Raw genomic sequence first — 25,404 nt, 5'->3', positions numbered from 1 at the left:
AACCGTCTCCTTTAGTGTCTAAACTTAACCGTCTCCTTTAGTGTCTAAACTTAACGGTCTCCTTTAGTGACTAAACTTAACCGTCTCCTTTAGTGTCTAAACTTAACCGTCTACTTTAGAGAATAAACTTAACCGTCTTCTTTAGTGTCTAAACTTAACCGTCTCCTTTAGTGACTAAACTTAACCGTCTCCTTTAGAGACTAAACTTAACCGTCTCCTTTAGTGTCTAAACTTAACCGTCTCCTTTAGTGACTAAACTTAACCGTCTCCTTTAGTGACTAAGCTTAACCGTCTCCTTTAGTGTCTAAACTTAACCGTCACCTTTAGTGTCTAAACTTAACCGTCTCCTTTAGTGTCTAAACTTAACGGTCTCCTTTAGTGTCTAAACTTAACCGTCTCCTTTAGTGACTAAGCTTAACCGTCTCCTTTAATGTCTAAACTTAACCGTCTCCTTCAGAGACTAAACTTAACCGTCTCCTTTAGTGTCTAAACTTAACCGTCTCCTTTAGAGACTAAACTTAACCGTCTCCTTTAGTGACTAAACTTAACCGTCTCCTTTAGTGACTAAACTTAACCGTCTCCTTTAGAGACTAAACTTAACCGTCTCCTTTAGAGACTAAACTTAACCGTCTCCTTTAGTGTCTAAACTTAACCGTCTCCTTTAGAGACTAAACTTAACCGTCTCCTAAGGTGACTAAACTTAACCGTCTCCTTTAGAGACTAAACTTAACCGTCTCCTTTAGTGACTAAACTTAACCGTCTCCTTTAGTGACTAAACTTAACCGTCTCCTTTAGAGACTAAACTTAACCGTCTCCTTTAGAGACTAAACTTAACCGTCTCCTTTAGTGTCTAAACTTAACCGTCTCCTTTAGTGTCTAAACTTAACCGTCTACTTTAGAGAATAAACTTAACCGTCTTCTTTAGAGACTAAACTTAACCGTCTCCTTTAGTGTCTAAACTTAACCGTCTCCTTTAGTGTCTAAACTTAACCGTCTCCTTTAGTGTCTAAACTTAACCGTCTCCTTTAGAGACTAAACTTAACCGTCTCCTTTAGTGACTAAACTTAACCGTCTCCTTTAGTGACTCAACTTAACCGTCTCCTTTAGTGACTAAACTTAACCGTCTCCTTTAGTGACTAAACTTAACCGTCTCCTTTAGTGTCTAAACTTAACCGTCTCCTTTAGTGACTAAACTTAACCGTCTCCTTTAGAGACTAAACTTAACCGTCTCCTTTAGTGACTAAACTTAACCGTCTCCTTTAGAGACTAAACTTAACCGTCTCCTTTAGTGACTAAACTTAACCGTCTCCTTTAGAGACTAAACTTAACCGTCTCCTTTAGTGACTAAACTTAACCGTCTCCTTTAGTGTCTAAACTTAACCGTCTCCTTTAGTGTCTAAACTTAACCGTCTCCTTTAGTGGTCTAAACTTAACCGTCTCCTTTAGTGACTAAACTTAACCGTCTCCTTTAGAGAATAAACTTAACCGTCTTCTTTAGTGTCTAAACTTAACCGTCTACTTTAGAGAATAAACTTAACCGTCTTCTTTAGTGTCTAAACTTAACGGTCTCCTTTAGTGACTAAACTTAACCGTCTCCTTTAGAGACTAAACTTAACCGTCTCCTTTAGTGACTAAACTTAACCGTCTCCTTTAGTGACTAAGCTTAACCGTCTCCTTTAGTGTCTAAACTTAACCGTCACCTTTAGTGTCTAAACTTAACCGTCTCCTTTAGTGTCTAAACTTAACGGTCTCCTTTAGTGTCTAAACTTAACCGTCTCCTTTAGTGACTAAGCTTAACCGTCTCCTTTAATGTCTAAACTTAACCGTCTCCTTTAGAGACTAAACTTAACCGTCTCCTTTAGTGTCTAAACTTAACCGTCTCCTTTAGTGTCTAAACTTAACCGTCTACTTTAGAGAATAAACTTAACCGTCTTCTTTAGTGTCTAAACTTAACGGTCTCCTTTAGTGACTAAACTTAACCGTCTCCTTTAGAGACTAAACTTAACCGTCTCCTTTAGTGACTAAACTTAACCGTCTCCTTTAGTGACTAAGCTTAACCGTCTCCTTTAGTGTCTAAACTTAACCGTCACCTTTAGTGTCTAAACTTAACCGTCTCCTTTAGTGTCTAAACTTAACGGTCTCCTTTAGTGTCTAAACTTAACCGTCTCCTTTAGTGACTAAGCTTAACCGTCTCCTTTAATGTCTAAACTTAACCGTCTCCTTTAGAGACTAAACTTAACCGTCTCCTTTAGTGTCTAAACTTAACCGTCTCCTTTAGAGACTAAACTTAACCGTCTCCTTTAGTGACTAAACTTAACCGTCTCCTTTAGAGACTAAACTTAACCGTCTCCTTTAGTGTCTAAACTTAACCGTCTCCTTTAGAGACTAAACTTAACCGTCTCCTAAGGTGACTAAACTTAACCGTCTCCTTTAGAGACTAAACTTAACCGTCTCCTTTAGTGACTAAACTTAACCGTCTCCTTTAGTGACTAAACTTAACCGTCTCCTTTAGAGACTAAACTTAACCGTCTCCTTTAGAGACTAAACTTAACCGTCTCCTTTAGTGTCTAAACTTAACCGTCTCCTTTAGTGTCTAAACTTAACCGTCTACTTTAGAGAATAAACTTAACCGTCTTCTTTAGAGACTAAACTTAACCGTCTCCTTTAGTGTCTAAACTTAACCGTCTCCTTTAGTGTCTAAACTTAACCGTCTCCTTTAGTGTCTAAACTTAACCGTCTCCTTTAGAGACTAAACTTAACCGTCTCCTTTAGTGACTAAACTTAACCGTCTCCTTTAGTGACTCAACTTAACCGTCTCCTTTAGTGACTAAACTTAACCGTCTCCTTTAGTGACTAAACTTAACCGTCTCCTTTAGTGTCTAAACTTAACCGTCTCCTTTAGTGACTAAACTTAACCGTCTCCTTTAGAGACTAAACTTAACCGTCTCCTTTAGTGTCTAAACTTAACCGTCTCCTTTAGAGTCTAAACTTAACCGTCTCCTTTAGAGACTAAACTTAACCGTCTCCTTTAGTGTCTAAACTTAACCGTCTCCTTTAGTGACTAAACTTAACTGTCTCCTTTAGTGTCTAAACTTAACCGTCTCCTTTAGTGACTAAGCTTAACCGTCTCCTTTAGTGACTAAACTTAACCGTCTCCTTTAGTGACTAAACTTAACCGTCTCCTTTAGTGTCTAAACTTAACCGTCTCCTTTAGTGACTAAGCTTAACCGTCTCCTTTAGAGACTAAACTTAACCGTCTCCTTTAGAGACTAAACTTAACCGTCTCCTTTAGTGACTAAACTTAACCGTCTCCTTTAGTGTCTAAACTTAACCGTCTCCTTTAGTGACTAAACTTAACCGTCTCCTTTAGTGTCTAAACTTAACCGTCTCCTTTAGTGTCTAAACTTAACCGTCTCCTTTAGTGTCTAAACTTAACCGTCTCCTTTAGTGACTAAGCTTAACCGTCTCCTTTAGTGACTAAACTTAACCGTCTCCTTTAGTGTCTAAACTTAACCGTCTCCTTTAGTGACTAAGCTTAACCGTCTCCTTTAGAGACTAAACTTAACCGTCTCCTTTAGAGACTAAACTTAACCGTCTCCTTTAGTGTCTAAACTTAACCGTCTCCTTTAGAGACTAAACTTAACCGTCTCCTTTAGAGACTAAACTTAACCGTCTCCTTTAGAGACTAAACTTAACCGTCTCCTTTAGTGTCTAAACTTAACCGTCTCCTTTAGTGACTAAACTTAACCGTCTCCTTTAGTGACTAAACTTAACCGTCTCCTTTAGTGTCTAAACTTAACCGTCTCCTTTAGTGACTAAACTTAACCGTCTCCTTTAGTGTCTAAACTTAACCGTCTCCTTTAGTGACTAAGCTTAACCGTCTCCTTTAGTGACTAAACTTAACCGTCTCCTTTAGTGACTAAACTTAACCGTCTCCTTTAGAGACTAAACTTAACCGTCTCCTTTAGTGACTAAACTTAACCGTCTCCTTTAGTGACTAAACTTAACCGTCTCCTTTAGTGTCTAAACTTAACCGTCTCCTTTAGTGACTAAACTTAACCGTCTCCTTTAGTGTCTAAACTTAACCGTCTCCTTTAGTGACTAAACTTAACCGTCTCCTTTAGTGACTAAACTTAACCGTCTCCTTTAGTGTCTAAACTTAACCGTCTCCTTTAGAGACTAAACTTAACCGTCTCCTTTAGAGACTAAACTTAACCGTCTCCTTTAGTGTCTAAACTTAACCGTCTCCTTTAGTGACTAAACTTAACCGTCTCCTTTAGTGTCTAAACTTAACCGTCTCCTTTAGTGACTAAACTTAACCGTCTCCTTTAGTGACTAAACTTAACCGTCTCCTTTAGTGTCTAAACTTAACCGTCTCCTTTAGTGACTAAGCTTAACCGTCTCCTTTAGTGTCTAAACTTAACCGTCACCTTTAGTGTCTAAACTTAACCGTCTCCTTTAGTGTCTAAACTTAACGGTCTCCTTTAGTGTCTAAACTTAACCGTCTCCTTTAGTGACTAAACTTAACCGTCTCCTTTAGAGACTAAACTTAACCGTCTCCTTTAGAGACTAAACTTAACCGTCTCCTTTAGAGACTAAACTTAACCGTCTCCTTTAGTGACTAAACTTAACCGTCTCCTTTAGAGACTAAACTTAACCGTCTCCTTTAGCGTCTAAACTTAACCGTCACCTTTAGAGACTAAACTTAACCGTCTCCTTTAGTGTCTAAACTTAACCGTCTCCTTTAGAGACTAAACTTAACCGTCTCCTTTAGAGACTAAACTTAACCGTCTCCTTTAGAGACTAAACTTAACCATCTCCTTTAGAGACTAAACTTAACCGTCTCCTTTAGAGAATAAACTTAACCGTCTCCTAAGGTGACTAAACTTAACCGTCTCCTTTAGTGACTAAACTTAACCGTCTCCTTTAGTGACTAAACTTAACCGTCTCCTTTAGTGACTAAACTTAACCGTCTCCTTTAGAGACTAAACTTAACCGTCTCCTTTAGTGACTAAACTTAACCGTCTCCTTTAGTGACTAAACTTAACCGTCTCCTTTAGAGACTAAACTTAACCGTCTCCTTTAGAGACTAAACTTAACCGTCTCCTTTAGTGTCTAAACTTAACCGTCTCCTTTAGAGACTAAACTTAACCGTCTACTTTAGAGAATAAACTTAACCGTCTTCTTTAGTGTCTAAACTTAACGGTCTCCTTTAGTGACTAAACTTAACCGTCTCCTTTAGAGACTAAACTTAACCGTCTCCTTTAGCGTCTAAACTTAACAGTCACCTTTAGAGACTAAACTTAACCGTCTCCTTTAGTGTCTAAACTTAACCGTCTCCTTTAGAGACTAAACTTAACCGTCTCCTTTAGAGACTAAACTTAACCGTCTCCTTTAGAGACTAAACTTAACCGTCTCCTTTAGAGACTAAACTTAACCGTCTCCTTTAGAGAATAAACTTAACCGTCTCCTAAGGTGACTAAACTTAACCGTCTCCTTTAGTGACTAAACTTAACCGTCTCCTTTAGTGACTAAACTTAACCGTCTCCTTTAGAGACTAAACTTAACCGTCTCCTTTAGTGACTAAACTTAACGGTCTCCTTTAGTGACTAAACTTAACCGTCTCCTTTAGAGACTAAACTTAACCGTCTCCTTTAGAGACTAAACTTAACCGTCTCCTTTAGTGTCTAAACTTAACCGTCTACTTTAGAGAATAAACTTAACCGTCTTCTTTAGTGTCTAAACTTAACGGTCTCCTTTAGTGACTAAACTTAACCGTCTCCTTTAGAGACTAAACTTAACCGTCTCCTTTAGTGACTAAACTTAACCGTCTCCTTTAGTGACTAAGCTTAACCGTCTCCTTTAGTGTCTAAACTTAACCGTCACCTTTAGTGTCTAAACTTAACCGTCTCCTTTAGTGTCTAAACTTAACGGTCTCCTTTAGTGTCTAAACTTAACCGTCTCCTTTAGTGACTAAGCTTAACCGTCTCCTTTAATGTCTAAACTTAACCGTCTCCTTTAGAGACTAAACTTAACCGTCTCCTTTAGTGTCTAAACTTAACCGTCTCCTTTAGAGACTAAACTTAACCGTCTCCTTTAGTGACTAAACTTAACCGTCTCCTTTAGAGACTAAACTTAACCGTCTCCTTTAGTGTCTAAACTTAACCGTCTCCTTTAGAGACTAAACTTAACCGTCTCCTAAGGTGACTAAACTTAACCGTCTCCTTTAGAGACTAAACTTAACCGTCTCCTTTAGTGACTAAACTTAACCGTCTCCTTTAGTGACTAAACTTAACCGTCTCCTTTAGAGACTAAACTTAACCGTCTCCTTTAGAGACTAAACTTAACCGTCTCCTTTAGTGTCTAAACTTAACCGTCTCCTTTAGTGTCTAAACTTAACCGTCTCCTTTAGTGACTAAACTTAACCGTCTCCTTTAGAGACTAAACTTAACCGTCTCCTTTAGTGACTAAACTTAACCGTCTCCTTTAGTGACTCAACTTAACCGTCTCCTTTAGTGTCTAAACTTAACCGTCTCCTTTAGTGTCTAAACTTAACCGTCTCCTTTAGTGTCTAAACTTAACCGTCTCCTTTAGTGTCTAAACTTAACCGTCTCCTTTAGAGACTAAACTTAACCGTCTACTTTAGAGAATAAACTTAACCGTCTTCTTTAGAGACTAAACTTAACCGTCTCCTTTAGTGTCTAAACTTAACCGTCTCCTTTAGTGTCTAAACTTAACCGTCTCCTTTAGTGTCTAAACTTAACCGTCTCCTTTAGTGTCTAAACTTAACCGTCTCCTTTAGAGACTAAACTTAACCGTCTACTTTAGAGAATAAACTTAACCGTCTTCTTTAGAGACTAAACTTAACCGTCTCCTTTAGTGTCTAAACTTAACCGTCTCCTTTAGTGTCTAAACTTAACCGTCTCCTTTAGTGTCTAAACTTAACCGTCTCCTTTAGAGACTAAACTTAACCGTCTCCTTTAGTGACTAAACTTAACCGTCTCCTTTAGTGACTCAACTTAACCGTCTCCTTTAGTGACTAAACTTAACCGTCTCCTTTAGTGACTAAACTTAACCGTCTCCTTTAGTGTCTAAACTTAACCGTCTCCTTTAGTGACTAAACTTAACCGTCTCCTTTAGAGACTAAACTTAACCGTCTCCTTTAGTGACTAAACTTAACCGTCTCCTTTAGTGTCTAAACTTAACCGTCTCCTTTAGTGTCTAAACTTAACCGTCTCCTTTAGTGGTCTAAACTTAACCGTCTCCTTTAGTGACTAAACTTAACCGTCTCCTTTAGAGAATAAACTTAACCGTCTTCTTTAGTGTCTAAACTTAACCGTCTACTTTAGAGAATAAACTTAACCGTCTTCTTTAGTGTCTAAACTTAACGGTCTCCTTTAGTGACTAAACTTAACCGTCTCCTTTAGAGACTAAACTTAACCGTCTCCTTTAGTGACTAAACTTAACCGTCTCCTTTAGTGACTAAGCTTAACCGTCTCCTTTAGTGTATAAACTTAACCGTCACCTTTAGTGTCTAAACTTAACCGTCTCCTTTAGTGTCTAAACTTAACGGTCTCCTTTAGTGTCTAAACTTAACCGTCTCCTTTAGTGACTAAGCTTAACCGTCTCCTTTAATGTCTAAACTTAACCGTCTCCTTTAGAGACTAAACTTAACCGTCTCCTTTAGTGTCTAAACTTAACCGTCTCCTTTAGTGTCTAAACTTAACCGTCTACTTTAGAGAATAAACTTAACCGTCTTCTTTAGTGTCTAAACTTAACGGTCTCCTTTAGTGACTAAACTTAACCGTCTCCTTTAGAGACTAAACTTAACCGTCTCCTTTAGTGACTAAACTTAACCGTCTCCTTTAGTGACTAAGCTTAACCGTCTCCTTTAGTGTCTAAACTTAACCGTCACCTTTAGTGTCTAAACTTAACCGTCTCCTTTAGTGTCTAAACTTAACGGTCTCCTTTAGTGTCTAAACTTAACCGTCTCCTTTAGTGACTAAGCTTAACCGTCTCCTTTAATGTCTAAACTTAACCGTCTCCTTTAGAGACTAAACTTAACCGTCTCCTTTAGTGTCTAAACTTAACCGTCTCCTTTAGAGACTAAACTTAACCGTCTCCTTTAGTGACTAAACTTAACCGTCTCCTTTAGAGACTAAACTTAACCGTCTCCTTTAGTGTCTAAACTTAACCGTCTCCTTTAGAGACTAAACTTAACCGTCTCCTAAGGTGACTAAACTTAACCGTCTCCTTTAGAGACTAAACTTAACCGTCTCCTTTAGTGACTAAACTTAACCGTCTCCTTTAGTGACTAAACTTAACCGTCTCCTTTAGAGACTAAACTTAACCGTCTCCTTTAGAGACTAAACTTAACCGTCTCCTTTAGTGTCTAAACTTAACCGTCTCCTTTAGTGTCTAAACTTAACCGTCTACTTTAGAGAATAAACTTAACCGTCTTCTTTAGAGACTAAACTTAACCGTCTCCTTTAGTGTCTAAACTTAACCGTCTCCTTTAGTGTCTAAACTTAACCGTCTCCTTTAGTGTCTAAACTTAACCGTCTCCTTTAGAGACTAAACTTAACCGTCTCCTTTAGTGACTAAACTTAACCGTCTCCTTTAGTGACTCAACTTAACCGTCTCCTTTAGTGACTAAACTTAACCGTCTCCTTTAGTGACTAAACTTAACCGTCTCCTTTAGTGTCTAAACTTAACCGTCTCCTTTAGTGACTAAACTTAACCGTCTCCTTTAGAGACTAAACTTAACCGTCTCCTTTAGTGTCTAAACTTAACCGTCTCCTTTAGAGTCTAAACTTAACCGTCTCCTTTAGAGACTAAACTTAACCGTCTCCTTTAGTGTCTAAACTTAACCGTCTCCTTTAGTGACTAAACTTAACCGTCTCCTTTAGTGTCTAAACTTAACCGTCTCCTTTAGTGACTAAGCTTAACCGTCTCCTTTAGTGACTAAACTTAACCGTCTCCTTTAGTGACTAAACTTAACCGTCTCCTTTAGTGTCTAAACTTAACCGTCTCCTTTAGTGACTAAGCTTAACCGTCTCCTTTAGAGACTAAACTTAACCGTCTCCTTTAGAGACTAAACTTAACCGTCTCCTTTAGTGTCTAAACTTAACCGTCTCCTTTAGTGACTAAACTTAACCGTCTCCTTTAGTGTCTAAACTTAACCGTCTCCTTTAGTGACTAAACTTAACCGTCTCCTTTAGTGTCTAAACTTAACCGTCTCCTTTAGTGTCTAAACTTAACCGTCTCCTTTAGTGTCTAAACTTAACCGTCTCCTTTAGTGACTAAGCTTAACCGTCTCCTTTAGTGACTAAACTTAACCGTCTCCTTTAGTGTCTAAACTTAACCGTCTCCTTTAGTGACTAAGCTTAACCGTCTCCTTTAGAGACTAAACTTAACCGTCTCCTTTAGAGACTAAACTTAACCGTCTCCCTTAGTGTCTAAACTTAACCGTCTCCTTTAGAGACTAAACTTAACCGTCTCCTTTAGAGACTAAACTTAACCGTCTCCTTTAGAGACTAAACTTAACCGTCTCCTTTAGTGTCTAAACTTAACCGTCTCCTTTAGTGACTAAACTTAACCGTCTCCTTTAGTGACTAAACTTAACCGTCTCCTTTAGTGTCTAAACTTAACCGTCTCCTTTAGTGACTAAACTTAACCGTCTCCTTTAGTGTCTAAACTTAACCGTCTCCTTTAGTGACTAAGCTTAACCGTCTCCTTTAGTGACTAAACTTAACCGTCTCCTTTAGTGACTAAACTTAACCGTCTCCTTTAGTGTCTAAACTTAACCGTCTCCTTTAGTGACTAAACTTAACCGTCTCCTTTAGTGTCTAAACTTAACCGTCTCCTTTAGTGACTAAACTTAACCGTCTCCTTTAGTGACTAAACTTAACCGTCTCCTTTAGTGTCTAAACTTAACCGTCTCCTTTAGAGACTAAACTTAACCGTCTCCTTTAGAGACTAAACTTAACCGTCTCCTTTAGTGTCTAAACTTAACCGTCTCCTTTAGTGACTAAACTTAACCGTCTCCTTTAGTGTCTAAACTTAACCGTCTCCTTTAGTGACTAAGCTTAACCGTCTCCTTTAGTGTCTAAACTTAACCGTCACCTTTAGTGTCTAAACTTAACCGTCTCCTTTAGTGTCTAAACTTAACGGTCTCCTTTAGTGTCTAAACTTAACCGTCTCCTTTAGTGACTAAACTTAACCGTCTCCTTTAGTGTCTAAACTTAACCGTCTCCTTTAGTGACTAAACTTAACCGTCTCCTTTAGTGACTAAACTTAACCGTCTCCTTTAGTGTCTAAACTTAACCGTCTCCTTTAGTGACTAAACTTAACCGTCTCCTTTAATGTCTAAACTTAACCGTCTCCTTTAGTGACTAAACTTAACCGTCTCCTTTAGTGACTAAACTTAACCGTCTCCTTTAGTGTCTAAACTTAACCGTCTCCTTTAGTGACTAAGCTTAACCGTCTCCTTTAGTGTCTAAACTTAACCGTCACCTTTAGTGTCTAAACTTAACCGTCTCCTTTAGTGTCTAAACTTAACGGTCTCCTTTAGTGTCTAAACTTAACCGTCTCCTTTAGTGACTAAACTTAACCGTCTCCTTTAGAGACTAAACTTAACCGTCTCCTTTAGAGACTAAACTTAACCGTCTCCTTTAGAGACTAAACTTAACCGTCTCCTTTAGTGACTAAACTTAACCGTCTCCTTTAGAGACTAAACTTAACCGTCTCCTTTAGCGTCTAAACTTAACCGTCACCTTTAGAGACTAAACTTAACCGTCTCCTTTAGTGTCTAAACTTAACCGTCTCCTTTAGAGACTAAACTTAACCGTCTCCTTTAGAGACTAAACTTAACCGTCTCCTTTAGAGACTAAACTTAACCATCTCCTTTAGAGACTAAACTTAACCGTCTCCTTTAGAGAATAAACTTAACCGTCTCCTAAGGTGACTAAACTTAACCGTCTCCTTTAGTGACTAAACTTAACCGTCTCCTTTAGTGACTAAACTTAACCGTCTCCTTTAGTGACTAAACTTAACCGTCTCCTTTAGAGACTAAACTTAACCGTCTCCTTTAGTGACTAAACTTAACCGTCTCCTTTAGTGACTAAACTTAACCGTCTCCTTTAGAGACTAAACTTAACCGTCTCCTTTAGAGACTAAACTTAACCGTCTCCTTTAGTGTCTAAACTTAACCGTCTCCTTTAGAGACTAAACTTAACCGTCTACTTTAGAGAATAAACTTAACCGTCTTCTTTAGTGTCTAAACTTAACGGTCTCCTTTAGTGACTAAACTTAACCGTCTCCTTTAGAGACTAAACTTAACCGTCTCCTTTAGCGTCTAAACTTAACAGTCACCTTTAGAGACTAAACTTAACCGTCTCCTTTAGTGTCTAAACTTAACCGTCTCCTTTAGAGACTAAACTTAACCGTCTCCTTTAGAGACTAAACTTAACCGTCTCCTTTAGAGACTAAACTTAACCGTCTCCTTTAGAGACTAAACTTAACCGTCTCCTTTAGAGAATAAACTTAACCGTCTCCTAAGGTGACTAAACTTAACCGTCTCCTTTAGTGACTAAACTTAACCGTCTCCTTTAGTGACTAAACTTAACCGTCTCCTTTAGTGACTAAACTTAACCGTCTCCTTTAGAGACTAAACTTAACCGTCTCCTTTAGTGACTAAACTTAACGGTCTCCTTTAGTGACTAAACTTAACCGTCTCCTTTAGAGACTAAACTTAACCGTCTCCTTTAGAGACTAAACTTAACCGTCTCCTTTAGTGTCTAAACTTAACCGTCTACTTTAGAGAATAAACTTAACCGTCTTCTTTAGTGTCTAAACTTAACGGTCTCCTTTAGTGACTAAACTTAACCGTCTCCTTTAGAGACTAAACTTAACCGTCTCCTTTAGTGACTAAACTTAACCGTCTCCTTTAGTGACTAAGCTTAACCGTCTCCTTTAGTGTCTAAACTTAACCGTCACCTTTAGTGTCTAAACTTAACCGTCTCCTTTAGTGTCTAAACTTAACGGTCTCCTTTAGTGTCTAAACTTAACCGTCTCCTTTAGTGACTAAGCTTAACCGTCTCCTTTAATGTCTAAACTTAACCGTCTCCTTTAGAGACTAAACTTAACCGTCTCCTTTAGTGTCTAAACTTAACCGTCTCCTTTAGAGACTAAACTTAACCGTCTCCTTTAGTGACTAAACTTAACCGTCTCCTTTAGAGACTAAACTTAACCGTCTCCTTTAGTGTCTAAACTTAACCGTCTCCTTTAGAGACTAAACTTAACCGTCTCCTAAGGTGACTAAACTTAACCGTCTCCTTTAGAGACTAAACTTAACCGTCTCCTTTAGTGACTAAACTTAACCGTCTCCTTTAGTGACTAAACTTAACCGTCTCCTTTAGAGACTAAACTTAACCGTCTCCTTTAGAGACTAAACTTAACCGTCTCCTTTAGTGTCTAAACTTAACCGTCTCCTTTAGTGTCTAAACTTAACCGTCTACTTTAGAGAATAAACTTAACCGTCTTCTTTAGAGACTAAACTTAACCGTCTCCTTTAGTGTCTAAACTTAACCGTCTCCTTTAGTGTCTAAACTTAACCGTCTCCTTTAGTGTCTAAACTTAACCGTCTCCTTTAGAGACTAAACTTAACCGTCTCCTTTAGTGACTAAACTTAACCGTCTCCTTTAGTGACTCAACTTAACCGTCTCCTTTAGTGACTAAACTTAACCGTCTCCTTTAGTGACTAAACTTAACCGTCTCCTTTAGAGACTAAACTTAACCGTCTCCTTTAGTGACTAAACTTAACCGTCTCCTTTAGAGACTAAACTTAACCGTCTCCTTTAGTGACTAAACTTAACCGTCTCCTTTAGTGACTAAACTTAACCGTCTCCTTTAGAGACTAAACTTAACCGTCTCCTTTAGAGACTAAACTTAACCGTCTCCTTTAGAGACTAAACTTAACCGTCTCCTTTAGTGACTAAACTTAACCGTCTCCTTTAGTGTCTAAACTTAACCGTCTCCTTTAGTGTCTAAACTTAACCGTCTCCTTTAGTGACTAAACTTAACCGTCTCCTTTAGAGACTAAACTTAACCGTCTCCTTTAGTGACTAAACTTAACCGTCTCCTTTAGTGTCTAAACTTAACCGTCTCCTTTAGTGTCTAAACTTAACCGTCTCCTTTAGTGGTCTAAACTTAACCGTCTCCTTTAGTGACTAAACTTAACCGTCTCCTTTAGAGAATAAACTTAACCGTCTTCTTTAGTGTCTAAACTTAACCGTCTACTTTAGAGAATAAACTTAACCGTCTTCTTTAGTGTCTAAACTTAACGGTCTCCTTTAGTGACTAAACTTAACCGTCTCCTTTAGAGACTAAACTTAACCGTCTCCTTTAGTGACTAAACTTAACCGTCTCCTTTAGTGACTAAGCTTAACCGTCTCCTTTAGTGTCTAAACTTAACCGTCACCTTTAGTGTCTAAACTTAACCGTCTCCTTTAGTGTCTAAACTTAACGGTCTCCTTTAGTGTCTAAACTTAACCGTCTCCTTTAGTGACTAAGCTTAACCGTCTCCTTTAATGTCTAAACTTAACCGTCTCCTTTAGAGACTAAACTTAACCGTCTCCTTTAGTGTCTAAACTTAACCGTCTCCTTTAGTGTCTAAACTTAACCGTCTACTTTAGAGAATAAACTTAACCGTCTTCTTTAGTGTCTAAACTTAACGGTCTCCTTTAGTGACTAAACTTAACCGTCTCCTTTAGAGACTAAACTTAACCGTCTCCTTTAGTGACTAAACTTAACCGTCTCCTTTAGTGACTAAGCTTAACCGTCTCCTTTAGTGTCTAAACTTAACCGTCACCTTTAGTGTCTAAACTTAACCGTCTCCTTTAGTGTCTAAACTTAACGGTCTCCTTTAGTGTCTAAACTTAACCGTCTCCTTTAGAGACTAAACTTAACCGTCTCCTTTAATGTCTAAACTTAACCGTCTCCTTTAGAGACTAAACTTAACCGTCTCCTTTAGTGTCTAAACTTAACCGTCTCCTTTAGAGACTAAACTTAACCGTCTCCTTTAGTGACTAAACTTAACCGTCTCCTTTAGAGACTAAACTTAACCGTCTCCTTTAGTGTCTAAACTTAACCGTCTCCTTTAGAGACTAAACTTAACCGTCTCCTAAGGTGACTAAACTTAACCGTCTCCTTTAGAGACTAAACTTAACCGTCTCCTTTAGTGACTAAACTTAACCGTCTCCTTTAGTGACTAAACTTAACCGTCTCCTTTAGAGACTAAACTTAACCGTCTCCTTTAGAGACTAAACTTAACCGTCTCCTTTAGTGTCTAAACTTAACCGTCTCCTTTAGTGTCTAAACTTAACCGTCTACTTTAGAGAATAAACTTAACCGTCTTCTTTAGAGACTAAACTTAACCGTCTCCTTTAGTGTCTAAACTTAACCGTCTCCTTTAGTGTCTAAACTTAACCGTCTCCTTTAGTGTCTAAACTTAACCGTCTCCTTTAGAGACTAAACTTAACCGTCTCCTTTAGTGACTAAACTTAACCGTCTCCTTTAGTGACTCAACTTAACCGTCTCCTTTAGTGACTAAACTTAACCGTCTCCTTTAGTGACTAAACTTAACCGTCTCCTTTAGTGTCTAAACTTAACCGTCTCCTTTAGTGACTAAACTTAACCGTCTCCTTTAGAGACTAAACTTAACCGTCTCCTTTAGTGACTAAACTTAACCGTCTCCTTTAGTGTCTAAACTTAACCGTCTCCTTTAGTGTCTAAACTTAACCGTCTCCTTTAGTGGTCTAAACTTAACCGTCTCCTTTAGTGACTAAACTTAACCGTCTCCTTTAGTGACTAAACTTAACCGTCTCCTTTAGAGACTAAACTTAACCGTCTCCTTTAGTGACTAAACTTAACCGTCTCCTTTAGTGTCTAAACTTAACCGTCTCCTTTAGTGTCTAAACTTAACCGTCACCTTTAGTGTCTAAACTTAACGGTCTCCTTTAGTGGTCTAAACTTAACCGTCTCCTTTAGTGACTAAACTTAACCGTCTCCTTTAGAGACTAAACTTAACCGTCTCCTTTAGAGACTAAACTTAACTGTCTCCTTTAGAGACTAAACTTAACCGTCTCCTTTAGAGACTAAACTTAACCGTCTCCTTTAGAGACTAAACTTAACGGTCTCCTTTAGTGACTAAACTTAACCGTCTCCTTTAGAGACTAAACTTAACCGTCTCCTTTAGAGACTAAACTTAACCGTCTCCTTTAGAGACTAAACTTAACCGTCTCCTTTAGTGACTAAACTTAACCGTCTCCTTTAGAGACTAAACTTAACCGTCTCCTTTAGAGACTAAACTTAACCGTCTCCTTTAGTGACTAAACTTAACCGTCTCCTTTAGAGACTAAACTTAACCGTCTCCTTTAGTGTCTAAACTTAACCGTCTCCTTTAGAGACTAAACTTAACCGTCACCTTTATAGACTAAACTTAACCGTCTCCTTTAGAGACTAAACTTAACCGTCTCCTTTAGAGACTAAACTTAACCGTCTCCTTTAGAGACTAAACTTAACCGTCTCCTTTAGAGACTAAACTTAACCGTCTCCTTTAGAGACTAAACTTAACCGTCTCCTTTAGTGACTAAACTTAACCGTCTCCTTTAGAGACTAAACTTAACCGTCTCCTTTAGTGACTAAACTTAACCGTCTCCTTTAGAGACTAAACTTAACCGTCTCCTTTAGTGACTAAACTTAACCGTCTCCTTTAGAGACTAAACTTAACCGTCTCCTTTAGTGACTAAACTTAACCGTCTCCTTTAGTGACTAAACTTAACCGTCTCCTTTAGTGTCTAAACTTAACCGTCTCCTTTAGTGACTAAACTTAACCGTCTCCTTTAGAGACTAAACTTAACCGTCTCCTTTAGTGACTAAACTTAACCGTCTCCTTTAGAGACTAAACTTAACGGTCTCCTTTAGTGGTCTAAACTTAACCGTCTCCTTTAGTGGTCTGCACTCACCACCTGGTGTCTCTGCGTGGTCTTGAAGAACGTCTCTTTGTTGTCGCTGCCCAAAAACCTGCAGAAGAAGAAAAACAGGTCAAACTTGTTTCGTTGTTTAACTTTGATCCTTTCAGGCGCCACTTTTCACTCTGACGTGACCTCAGCGCGTCAACGCCGCAGCAGCGTGGACGCCGCGTCAACGTCGCAGCAGCGTGGACGCCGCAGCAGCGTGAACGCCACAGCAGCGTGGACGCCGCGTTAACGCCGCAGCAGAGTGTTGATGTTGTGGATGTTGTTGATGTTGTGGATGTTGCGGATGTTGTGGATGTTGTGGATGTTGTGGATGTTGCGGATGTTGCGTATGTTGCGGATGTTGCGGATGTTGTGGATGTTGTTGATGTTGTGGATGTTGTGGATGTTGTTGATGTTGCGGATGTTGCGGATGTTGTTGATGTTGTTGATGTTGTTGATGTTGTGGATGTTGTGGATGTTGTTGATGTTGCGGATGTTGCTGATGTTGCGGATGTTGCGGATGTTGTGGATGTTGCGGATGTTGCGGATGTTGTGGATGTTGTGGATGTTGCGGATGTTGCGGATGTTGTGGATGTTGTGGATGTTGTGGATGTTGCGGATGTTGTGGATGTTGTGGATGTTGTTGATGTTGCGGATGTTGCGGATGTTGCGGATGTTGTGGATGTTGCGGATGTTGTGGATGTTGTGGATGTTGTTGATGTTGTTGATGTTGTGGATGTTGTGGATGTTGTTGATGTTGTGGATGTTGTGGATGTTGTGGATGTTGTGGATGTTGCGGATGTTGTGGATGTTGTGGATGTTGTGGATGTTGTGGATGTTGCGGATGTTGTGGATGTTGTGGATGTTGTTGATGTTGCGGATGTTGCGGATGTTGCGGATGTTGTGGATGTTGCGGATGTTGCGGATGTTGCGGATGTTGTGGATGTTGTGGATGTTGTTGATGTTGTTGATGTTGTGGATGTTGTGGATGTTGTTGATGTTGCGGATGTTGCGGATGTTGCGGATGTTGTGGATGTTGTGGATGTTGCGGATGTTGCGGATGTTGTGGATGTTGTGGATGTTGTGGATGTTGTGGATGTTGCGGATGTTGTGGTTGTTGTGGATGTTGCGGATGTTGTGGTTGTTGTGGATGTTGTGGATGTTGTGGATGTTGTGGATGTTGTGGATGTTGTGGATGTTGCGGATGTTGTGGTTGTTGTGGATGTTGCGGATGTTGTGGTTGTTGTGGATGTTGTGGATGTTGCTGATGTTGCGGATGTTGCGGATGTTGCGGATGTTGCTGATGTTGCTGATGTTGCGGATGTTGTGGTTGTTGTGGTTGTTGTGGATGTTGTGGATGTTGCTGATGTTGCGGATGTTGCGGTTGTTGTGGATGTTGTGGATGTTGTGGATGTTGTGGTTGTTGTCGATGTTGCGGATGTTGCTGATGTTGCGGATGTTGCGGATGTTGCTGATGTTGTGGATGTTGCGGATGTTGCTGATGTTGTGGATGTTGCGGATGTTGCTGATGTTGCGGATGTTGCGGATGTTGCTGATGTTGTGGATGTTGCGGATGTTGCTGATGTTGTGGATGTTGCGGATGTTGTGGATGTTGCTGATGTTGTGGATGTTGCGGATGTTGTGGATGTTGCGGATGTTGTGGATGTTGTTGATGTTGCGGATGTTGTGGTTGTTGTGGATGTTGCGGATGTTTCTGATGTTGCGGATGTTGTGGTTGTTGTGGATGTTGTGGATGTTGTGGATGTTGCGGATGTTGCTGATGTTGTGGATGTTGCTGATGTTGTGGATGTTGCGGATGTTGTGGATGTTGTTGATGTTGTGGATGTTGTTGATGTTGCGGATGTTGTGGTTGTTGTGGATGTTGCGGATGTTTCTGATGTTGCGGATGTTGTGGTTGTTGTGGATGTTGTGGATGTTGCTGATGTTGCTGATGTTGCGGATGTTGCGGTTGTTGTGGATGTTGTGGATGTTGCTGATGTTGTGGATGTTGTGGTTGTTGTTGATGTTGTGGATGTTGTGGTTGTTGCTGATGTTGTGGATGTTGCGGATGTTGCTGATGTTGCGGATGTTGTGGATGTTGCTGATGTTGTGGAGGCTGCGGATGTTGTGGATGTTGCTGATGTTGCTGATGTTGCGGATGTCGTGGATGTTGCGGATGTTGTGGATGTTGCTGATGTTGTGGATGTTGTGGATGTTGTAGATGTTGTGGATGTTGCGGATGTTGTGGATGTTGCGGATGTTGTGGATGTTGTGGATGTTGCTGATGTTGCTGATGTTGTGGATGTTGCGGATGTTGTGGATGTTGCGGATGTTGCGTATGTTGTGGATGTTGCGGATGTTGCGGATGTTGCGTATGCTGCGGATGTTGTGGATGTTGTGGATGTTGCTGATGTTGCTGATGTTGTGGATGTTGCGGATGTTGTGGATGTTGCGGATGTTGCGTATGTTGTGGATGTTGCGGATGTTGCGGATGTTGCGTATGCTGCGGATGTTGCGGATGTTGCGGATGTTGCGGATGTTGCGGATGTTGCGGATGTTGCGTATGTTGCGTATGTTGCGGATGTTGCGGATGTTGCGGATGTTGTGGATGTTGCGGATGTTGCGTATGTTGCGGATGTTGTGGATGTTGCGGATGTTGCGTATGCTGCGGATGTTGCGGATGTTGTGGATGTTGCGGATGTTGTGGATGTTGCGGATGTTGCGTATGCTGCGGATGTTGCGTATGTTGCGGATGTTGCGGATGTTGTGGATGTTGTGGATGTTGTTGATGTTGCTGATGTTGTGGATGTTGCGGATGTTGTGGATGTTGCTGATGTTGCGGATGTTGTGGATGTTGTGGATGTTGCGGATGTTGCGGATGTTGCGGATGTTGCGGATGTTGTGGATGTTGCGGATGTTGCGGATGTTGCGGATGTTGCGTATGTTGCGGATGTTGCGGATGTTGTGGATGTTGCGGATGTTGTGGATGTTGCGTATGTTGCGGATGTTGTGGATGTTGCGGATGTTGCGGATGTTGTGGATGTTGCGGATGTTGTGGATGTTGCGGATGTTGTGGATGTTGTGGATGTTGCGGATGTTGCGGATGTTGTGGATGTTGTGGATGTTGCGGATGTTGCGGATGTTGTGGATGTTGTGGATGTTGCGGATGTTGCGGATGTTGTGGATGTTGCGTATGTTGCGGATGTTGTGGATGTTGTGGATGTTGCGGATGTTGCGGATGTTGCGGATGTTGCGGATGTTGTGGATGTTGTGGATGTTGCGGATGTTGCGGATGTTGTGGATGTTGCGTATGCTGCGGATGTTGCGGATGTTGTGGATGTTGCGGATGTTGTGGATGTTGTGGATGTTGCGGATGTTGTGGATGTTGTGGATGTTGCGTATGTTGCGGATGTTGTGGATGTTGTGGATGTTGCGGATGTTGCGGATGTTGCGTATGCTGCGTATGCTGCGGATGCTGCGGATGTTGCGGATGTTGCGGATGTTGCGTATGCTGCGGATGTTGTGGATGTTGCGGATGTTGCGGATGTTGCGGATGTTGCGTATGTTGCGGATGTTGCGGATGTTGTGGATGTTGCGGATGTTGCGGATGTTGCGGATGTTGCGTATGTTGCGGATGTTGCGGATGTTGTGGATGTTGCGGATGTTGTGGATGTTGCGTATGTTGCGGATGTTGTGGATGTTGCGGATGTTGCGGATGTTGTGGATGTTGCGGATGTTGTGGATGTTGCGGATGTTGTGGATGTTGTGGATGTTGCGGATGTTGCGGATGTTGTGGATGTTGTGGATGTTGCGGATGTTGCGGATGTTGTGGATGTTGTGGATGTTGCGGATGTTGCGGATGTTGTGGATGTTGCGTATGTTGCGGATGTTGTGGATGTTGTGGATGTTGTGGATGTTGCGGATGTTGCGGATGTTGCGGATGTTGTGGATGTTGTGGATGTTGCGGATGTTGCGGATGTTGTGGATGTTGCGTATGCTGCGGATGTTGCGGATGTTGTGGATGTTGCGGATGTTGTGGATGTTGTGGATGTTGCGGATGTTGTGGATGTTGTGGATGTTGCGTATGTTGCGGATGTTGTGGATGTTGTGGATGTTGCGGATGTTGCGGATGTTGCGTATGCTGCGTATGCTGCGGATGCTGCGGATGTTGCGGATGTTGCGGATGTTGCGTATGCTGCGGATGTTGCGGATGTTGCGGATGTTGTGGATGTTGCGGATGTTGCGTATGCTGCGGATGTTGCGGATGTTGCGGATGTTGCGGATGTTGCAGATGTTGGATGTTGTGGATGTCGTGGATGTCGCGGATGTTGCGTATGCTGCGGATGTTGCGGATGTTGCGGATGTTGCGGATGTTGCAGATGTTGGATGTTGCGGATGTCGTGGATGTCGCGGATGTTGCGGATGTCGCGAAGGTCGCGGATGTCGCGGAGGTTGCGTATGCTGCGGATGTTGTGGATGTCGCGGAGGTTGCGGAGGTTGCGGAGGTCACGGATGTTGCGGCGGCGCGTCGTCACCTCTGCAGCTTGTTGTTCCTGAACTGGCAGGTGAAGAGGTCTGGGGGCGGGTTGGGCACGTCCTGGGCCATGGGGTTGGGGAGGGACAGCCGGGTCAGGACCCTCTCAGACCAGTTAGACATCGGAGCGTTCACCGCCTGCAGGACGACAGAGGACGCTGTTTATCCTTTCTAAACTTAACCGTCGACTTTGTTGTCGTTGTTGTCCTGTTGTTGTTGTGATGTACGTTGCGTTGTTGATGAGCCCCGGTCAGACTGTCATGTCGTGTCATTGTCGTTGTTGTGTTGTCATGTTGTTGTTGTTTTGATGTACGTTGTTGCTTGTTGTCGTGTCATTGTCGTTGTTGTTGTTGTTGTGTTGTTGTTGTAATGTAAGTTGTGTGTTGTTGATGAGCCCCGGTCAGACTGTCATGTCGTGTCATTGTCGTTGTTGTGTTGTCATGTTGTTGTTGTTGTTATGATGTACGTTGTTGTTGTTGTCCTGTTGTTGTGATGTACGTTGTGGCTTCAGTCGGTCTGTGAGGAGGAACCAGAGACGCGCGGCTCACCTGCAGAGGCACTCGGAGGCTGATCTCCTCGGCGTAGTAGCAGAGGACGCTCCACGGAGCGCTGAGGAGCACGAAACACACCTTCTTCTTGGTCTGAAACACTTCCTTCTGCAGAGGAACACAGACACGTCACCTGAGGAGCTCCACAGGGCTCCGCTCTGGGCCCACGGCTCTTCTCTCTCTGTCCGGTCTCTGATCACAGCGAACACCCAGAGATTATAAACATTTACTCCACCACAGTACCTGAGTCTTTCTGTGGATGGGTATTTAATACTTGGTTAAAGATGAAAGTACCCGACATTTAAAACAATCCATCAATGATGAAACACAGAAAACTGTGAAAAATAATGCAAAACGACTCCAGACAGACTTCCTCAGCTCTCTTTTCATCACAGCAGTAGTACAGCTTGGACGGTTCCCCGTGTCCCCCTCCTGAGGTGCTGAATAGTGGTCCAGAAGCACCTCGGTGCCCCCCAAAGTCCTTCTCCAGGACTTCTGTGAACTCCTCCCACACCCGCTGCTTTGCCTCTGACCCAGCAGAGGCTGCAGCCCTTCAGACCTGTGGGGACCTCAGAACCACCTCCGGAGTCTTCTGGGAGACCAGATCCTGAAGGCCTCCTTCTTCAGGGGGACCCCTGACCCCCGGGGTCCACCACGGTGCTCCAGGGTCCCCGCCCCTTGAGGTTCAATGCCCCCAACCTCCACAGGGACGCCAGAAAAGCTCCTCCGGAGGTGTGAGGTGAAGGTCTCTGGGACAGGGGCCTCCTCCAGACGGTCCCAGTTCACCCGCACTACTGGTTTGGGTTTACCCGGTCTGTCCAGAACCTTCCCCATCCTCTGACCCACTCATCCCCAGATGGTGATCAGCTGACAGCTCTGCCCCTCTCTTCACCCGAGTGTCCAAAACATCCGGCCTCAGATCAGATGAGACCATCACAGACTGGATCCTGGACCTTTGGCCTAGTGTGCTCTGGAACCAGGTCCACTTCTGAGCCTCCTTCTGTTCCAACATGGTGTTTGTTAAAGAGGATCCAGGACCAGCACACAAGTCTAACACCAGACGCTGGGGTTTAGATCAGGGAGGCCGTTCCTCCCAATCAGCCTCTCCAGGTGTCTCCATCGTTGCCCACGTGGGCGTTGAAGTCTCCCAGCAGGACTCTGGAGTCCCCTACTGGAGCCCCATGCAGGACTCCATTCAGGGTCTCCAAGAAGGCCCCAGACTCTGAACTGCTGTTCGCTGCATCTGCACCAACAACAGTCAGAGTCCCCCCCCCCACCACCCGCAGGCGTAAGGAGGCCACCCTCTGGTCCACCGGGGTGAACTCCAACACCGCGGCGCTCAGCCGGGGGTTTGAGAGTCTCCCCACACCCGCCCGGCCCCTCACACCCTGGGCCCCTCCAGAGAAGACCAGGGTCCAGCCCCTATCCAGGAGCACGGGTCCAGATCCAGACTGTGTGTGGAGGTGAGCCCCCCCAGATCTAACTGGGAGCTCCACCTCCCTCACAAGCTCCGGCTCCTTCCCCCACAGAGAGGAGACGCTCCACGTCCCCAGAGCCTCTGCTGCCCGGGTCTGGACCCTCCAGGCCCCTCACCCTCACTGCCCCCCGTGCAGCAGCGCCCCGACCCCAGAGGCTCCTCCTGTGAGTGGGGGGCCCTCCGTCTGGGTCTGTCTCCGGGCGGAGTCTCTCCTCCTGGTTCGTCCGTAGAGTGTTGTTGTGTATGATATTGTGCGTTTGTGTCACTCGCCTGCTCCTGCAGCAGCCCGGCGTGTCTCAGTCGGTTCAGGAACACCTGCCTCTGCTTCCTGTGGGCGGGGCCCACGCCGGCGCCCTCCTCCCTCCCCGGGGTCAGAGGCTCCTCCCACACCAACACGAAATCTGTCCAATAGGAGCGCAGCGTTCAGACGGTCTGATGGTTGTTTTTTACACGGACACAAAACAAAACAAACTCGACCCTCTCAAAGAAAAACAGACGTTATTTTAACTTTTATTAAATATTTAAAACACATGTTTTATATTTACGCACCGACTCGAGTCGAGCCGTCACTGAACACGTTCCTGTCTGGAGACACAGGTGCATTCTGGGAAATAACAACAACAACAACAACATTCAGGTGAAACACGGATCCACAGCATTTAGGCTCCTAGAGGACACTTTAGCACACGTTTATGCTCCTAGAGGACACTTTAGCACATGTTTATGCTCCTAGAGGACACTTTAACACACGTTTATGCTCCTAGAGGACACTTTAGCACACGTTTATGCTCCTAGAGGACACTTTAGCACACGTTTATGCTCCTAGAGGACACTTTAGCACATGTTTATGCTCCTAGAGGACACTTTAACACACGTTTATGCTCCTAGAGGACACTTTAACACACGTTTATGCTCCTAGAGGACACTTTAACACACGTTTATGCTCCTAGAGGACACTTTAGCACACGTTTATGCTCCTAGAGGACACTTTAGCACATGTTTATGCTCCTAGAGGACACTTTAACACACGTTTATGCTCCTAGAGGACACTTTAACACACGTTTATGCTCCTAGAGGACACTTTAACACACGTTTATGCTCCTAGAGGACACTTTAGCACACGTTTATGCTCCTAGAGGACACTTTAACACACGTTTATGCTCCTAGAGGACACTTTAACACACGTTTATGCTCCTAGAGGACACTTTAGCACACGTTTATGCTCCTAGAGGACACTTTAACACACGTTTATGCTCCTAGAGGACACTTTAGCACACGTTTATGCTCCTAGAGGACACTTTAGCACATGTTTATGCTCCTAGAGGACACTTTAACACACGTTTATGCTCCTAGAGGACACTTTAACACACGTTTATGCTCCTAGAGGACACTTTAACACACGTTTATGCTCCTAGAGGACACTTTAACACACGTTTATGCTCCTAGAGGACACTTTAACACACGTTTATGCTCCTAGAGGACACTTTAACACACGTTTATGCTCCTAGAGGACACTTTAACACACGTTTATGCTCCTAGAGGACACTTTAACACACGTTTATGCTCCTAGAGGACACTTTAGCACACGTTTATGCTCCTAGAGGACACTTTAACACACGTTTATGCTCCTAGAGGACACTTTAACACACGTTTATGCTCCTAGAGGAAACTTTAACACACGTTTATGCTCCTAGAGGACACTTTAACACACGTTTATGCTCCTAGAGGACACTTTAGCACACGTTTAGGCTCCTAGAGGACACTTTAACACACGTTTATGCTCCTAGAGGACACTTTAACACACGTTTATGCTCCTAGAGGACACTTTAGCACACGTTTATGCTCCTAGAGGACACTTTAACACACGTTTATGCTCCTAGAGGACACTTTAACACACGTTTATGCTCCTAGAGGACACTTTAGCACACGTTTATGCTCCTAGAGGACACTTTAGCACACGTTCATGCTCCTAGAGGACACTTTAACACGTTTATGCTCCTAGAGGACACTTTAGCACACGTTCATGCTCCTAGAGGACACTTTAACACACGTTTAGGCTCCTAGAGGACACTTTAACACACGTTTATGCTCCTAGGACACTTTAACACACGTTTAGGCTCCTAGAGGACACTTTAACACACGTTTAGGCTCCTAGAGGACACTTTAGCACACGTTTATGCTCCTAGAGGACACTTTAACACACGTTTATGCTCCTAGAGGACACTTTAGCACACGTTTATGCTCCTAGAGGACACTTTAACACACGTTTATGCTCCTAGAGGACACTTTAGCACACGTTTATGCTCCTAGAGGACACTTTAACACACGTTTATGCTCCTAGAGGACACTTTAACACACGTTTATGCTCCTAGAGGACACTTTAACACACGTTTATGCTCCTAGAGGACACTTTAACACACGTTTTACGCTTTAACATCACAGTCAGTCGTCACGGATACGGTCGCTGCTGTTACCGTGTTGATGCTGCCGTATTTTCTCTCCGGCGCTGTTTCCATGGTGATGAGTGTGTCGCTGTCATCCCTCTCTCCTCTCCTCCTCATCCTCCCTCACCTCCTCCTCCTACACACACACACACACACACACACACACACACACACACACACACACACACACACACACACACACACACACACACACACACACACACACACACACACACACACACACACACACACACACACACACACACACACACACACACACACTTGGTTAGACTGTAACAAGGTCAGTCCAGGCTTCTGCATGGGTGATTTGGGGGTCAGTCCGTCCGACCTTTGGGGGTTAGTCCGTCCGACCTTTGGGGGT

At 42.8% G+C, this 25,404-nt stretch overlaps 1 protein-coding gene across 1 annotated transcript in view; it reads right to left on the bottom strand.

Moving 5' to 3' along the window:
• ano7 (anoctamin 7) overlaps window positions 1–25,157 on the bottom strand; it is a gene marked incomplete at its 3' end in the record, with an annotated part of 51,179 nt that extends 26,022 nt beyond the window's left edge. The window contains exons 1-6 of the mRNA XM_083914140.1: window positions 25,053–25,157; window positions 23,128–23,182; window positions 22,849–22,979; window positions 21,102–21,209; window positions 20,555–20,691; window positions 16,026–16,083 (exon numbers count right to left, since the gene is read on the bottom strand). Coding sequence (XP_083770266.1) covers window positions 16,026–16,083; window positions 20,555–20,691; window positions 21,102–21,209; window positions 22,849–22,979; window positions 23,128–23,182; window positions 25,053–25,139 — 576 coding nt within the window. The 5' untranslated portion in view covers window positions 25,140–25,157. The remainder of the gene's footprint in view (window positions 1–16,025; window positions 16,084–20,554; window positions 20,692–21,101; window positions 21,210–22,848; window positions 22,980–23,127; window positions 23,183–25,052) is intronic.
• Window positions 25,158–25,404: the final 247 nt, after the last annotated feature.

The sequence above is a fragment of the Echiichthys vipera genome (genome assembly GCF_963691815.1).
Source record: "Echiichthys vipera genome assembly, chromosome: 5".
In the NCBI taxonomy this organism is placed as follows: domain Eukaryota; kingdom Metazoa; phylum Chordata; class Actinopteri; order Perciformes; family Trachinidae; genus Echiichthys; species Echiichthys vipera.
Note: the sequence above shows the minus strand (reverse complement) of the source record. Positions and strands in the feature narration are given on the sequence as shown.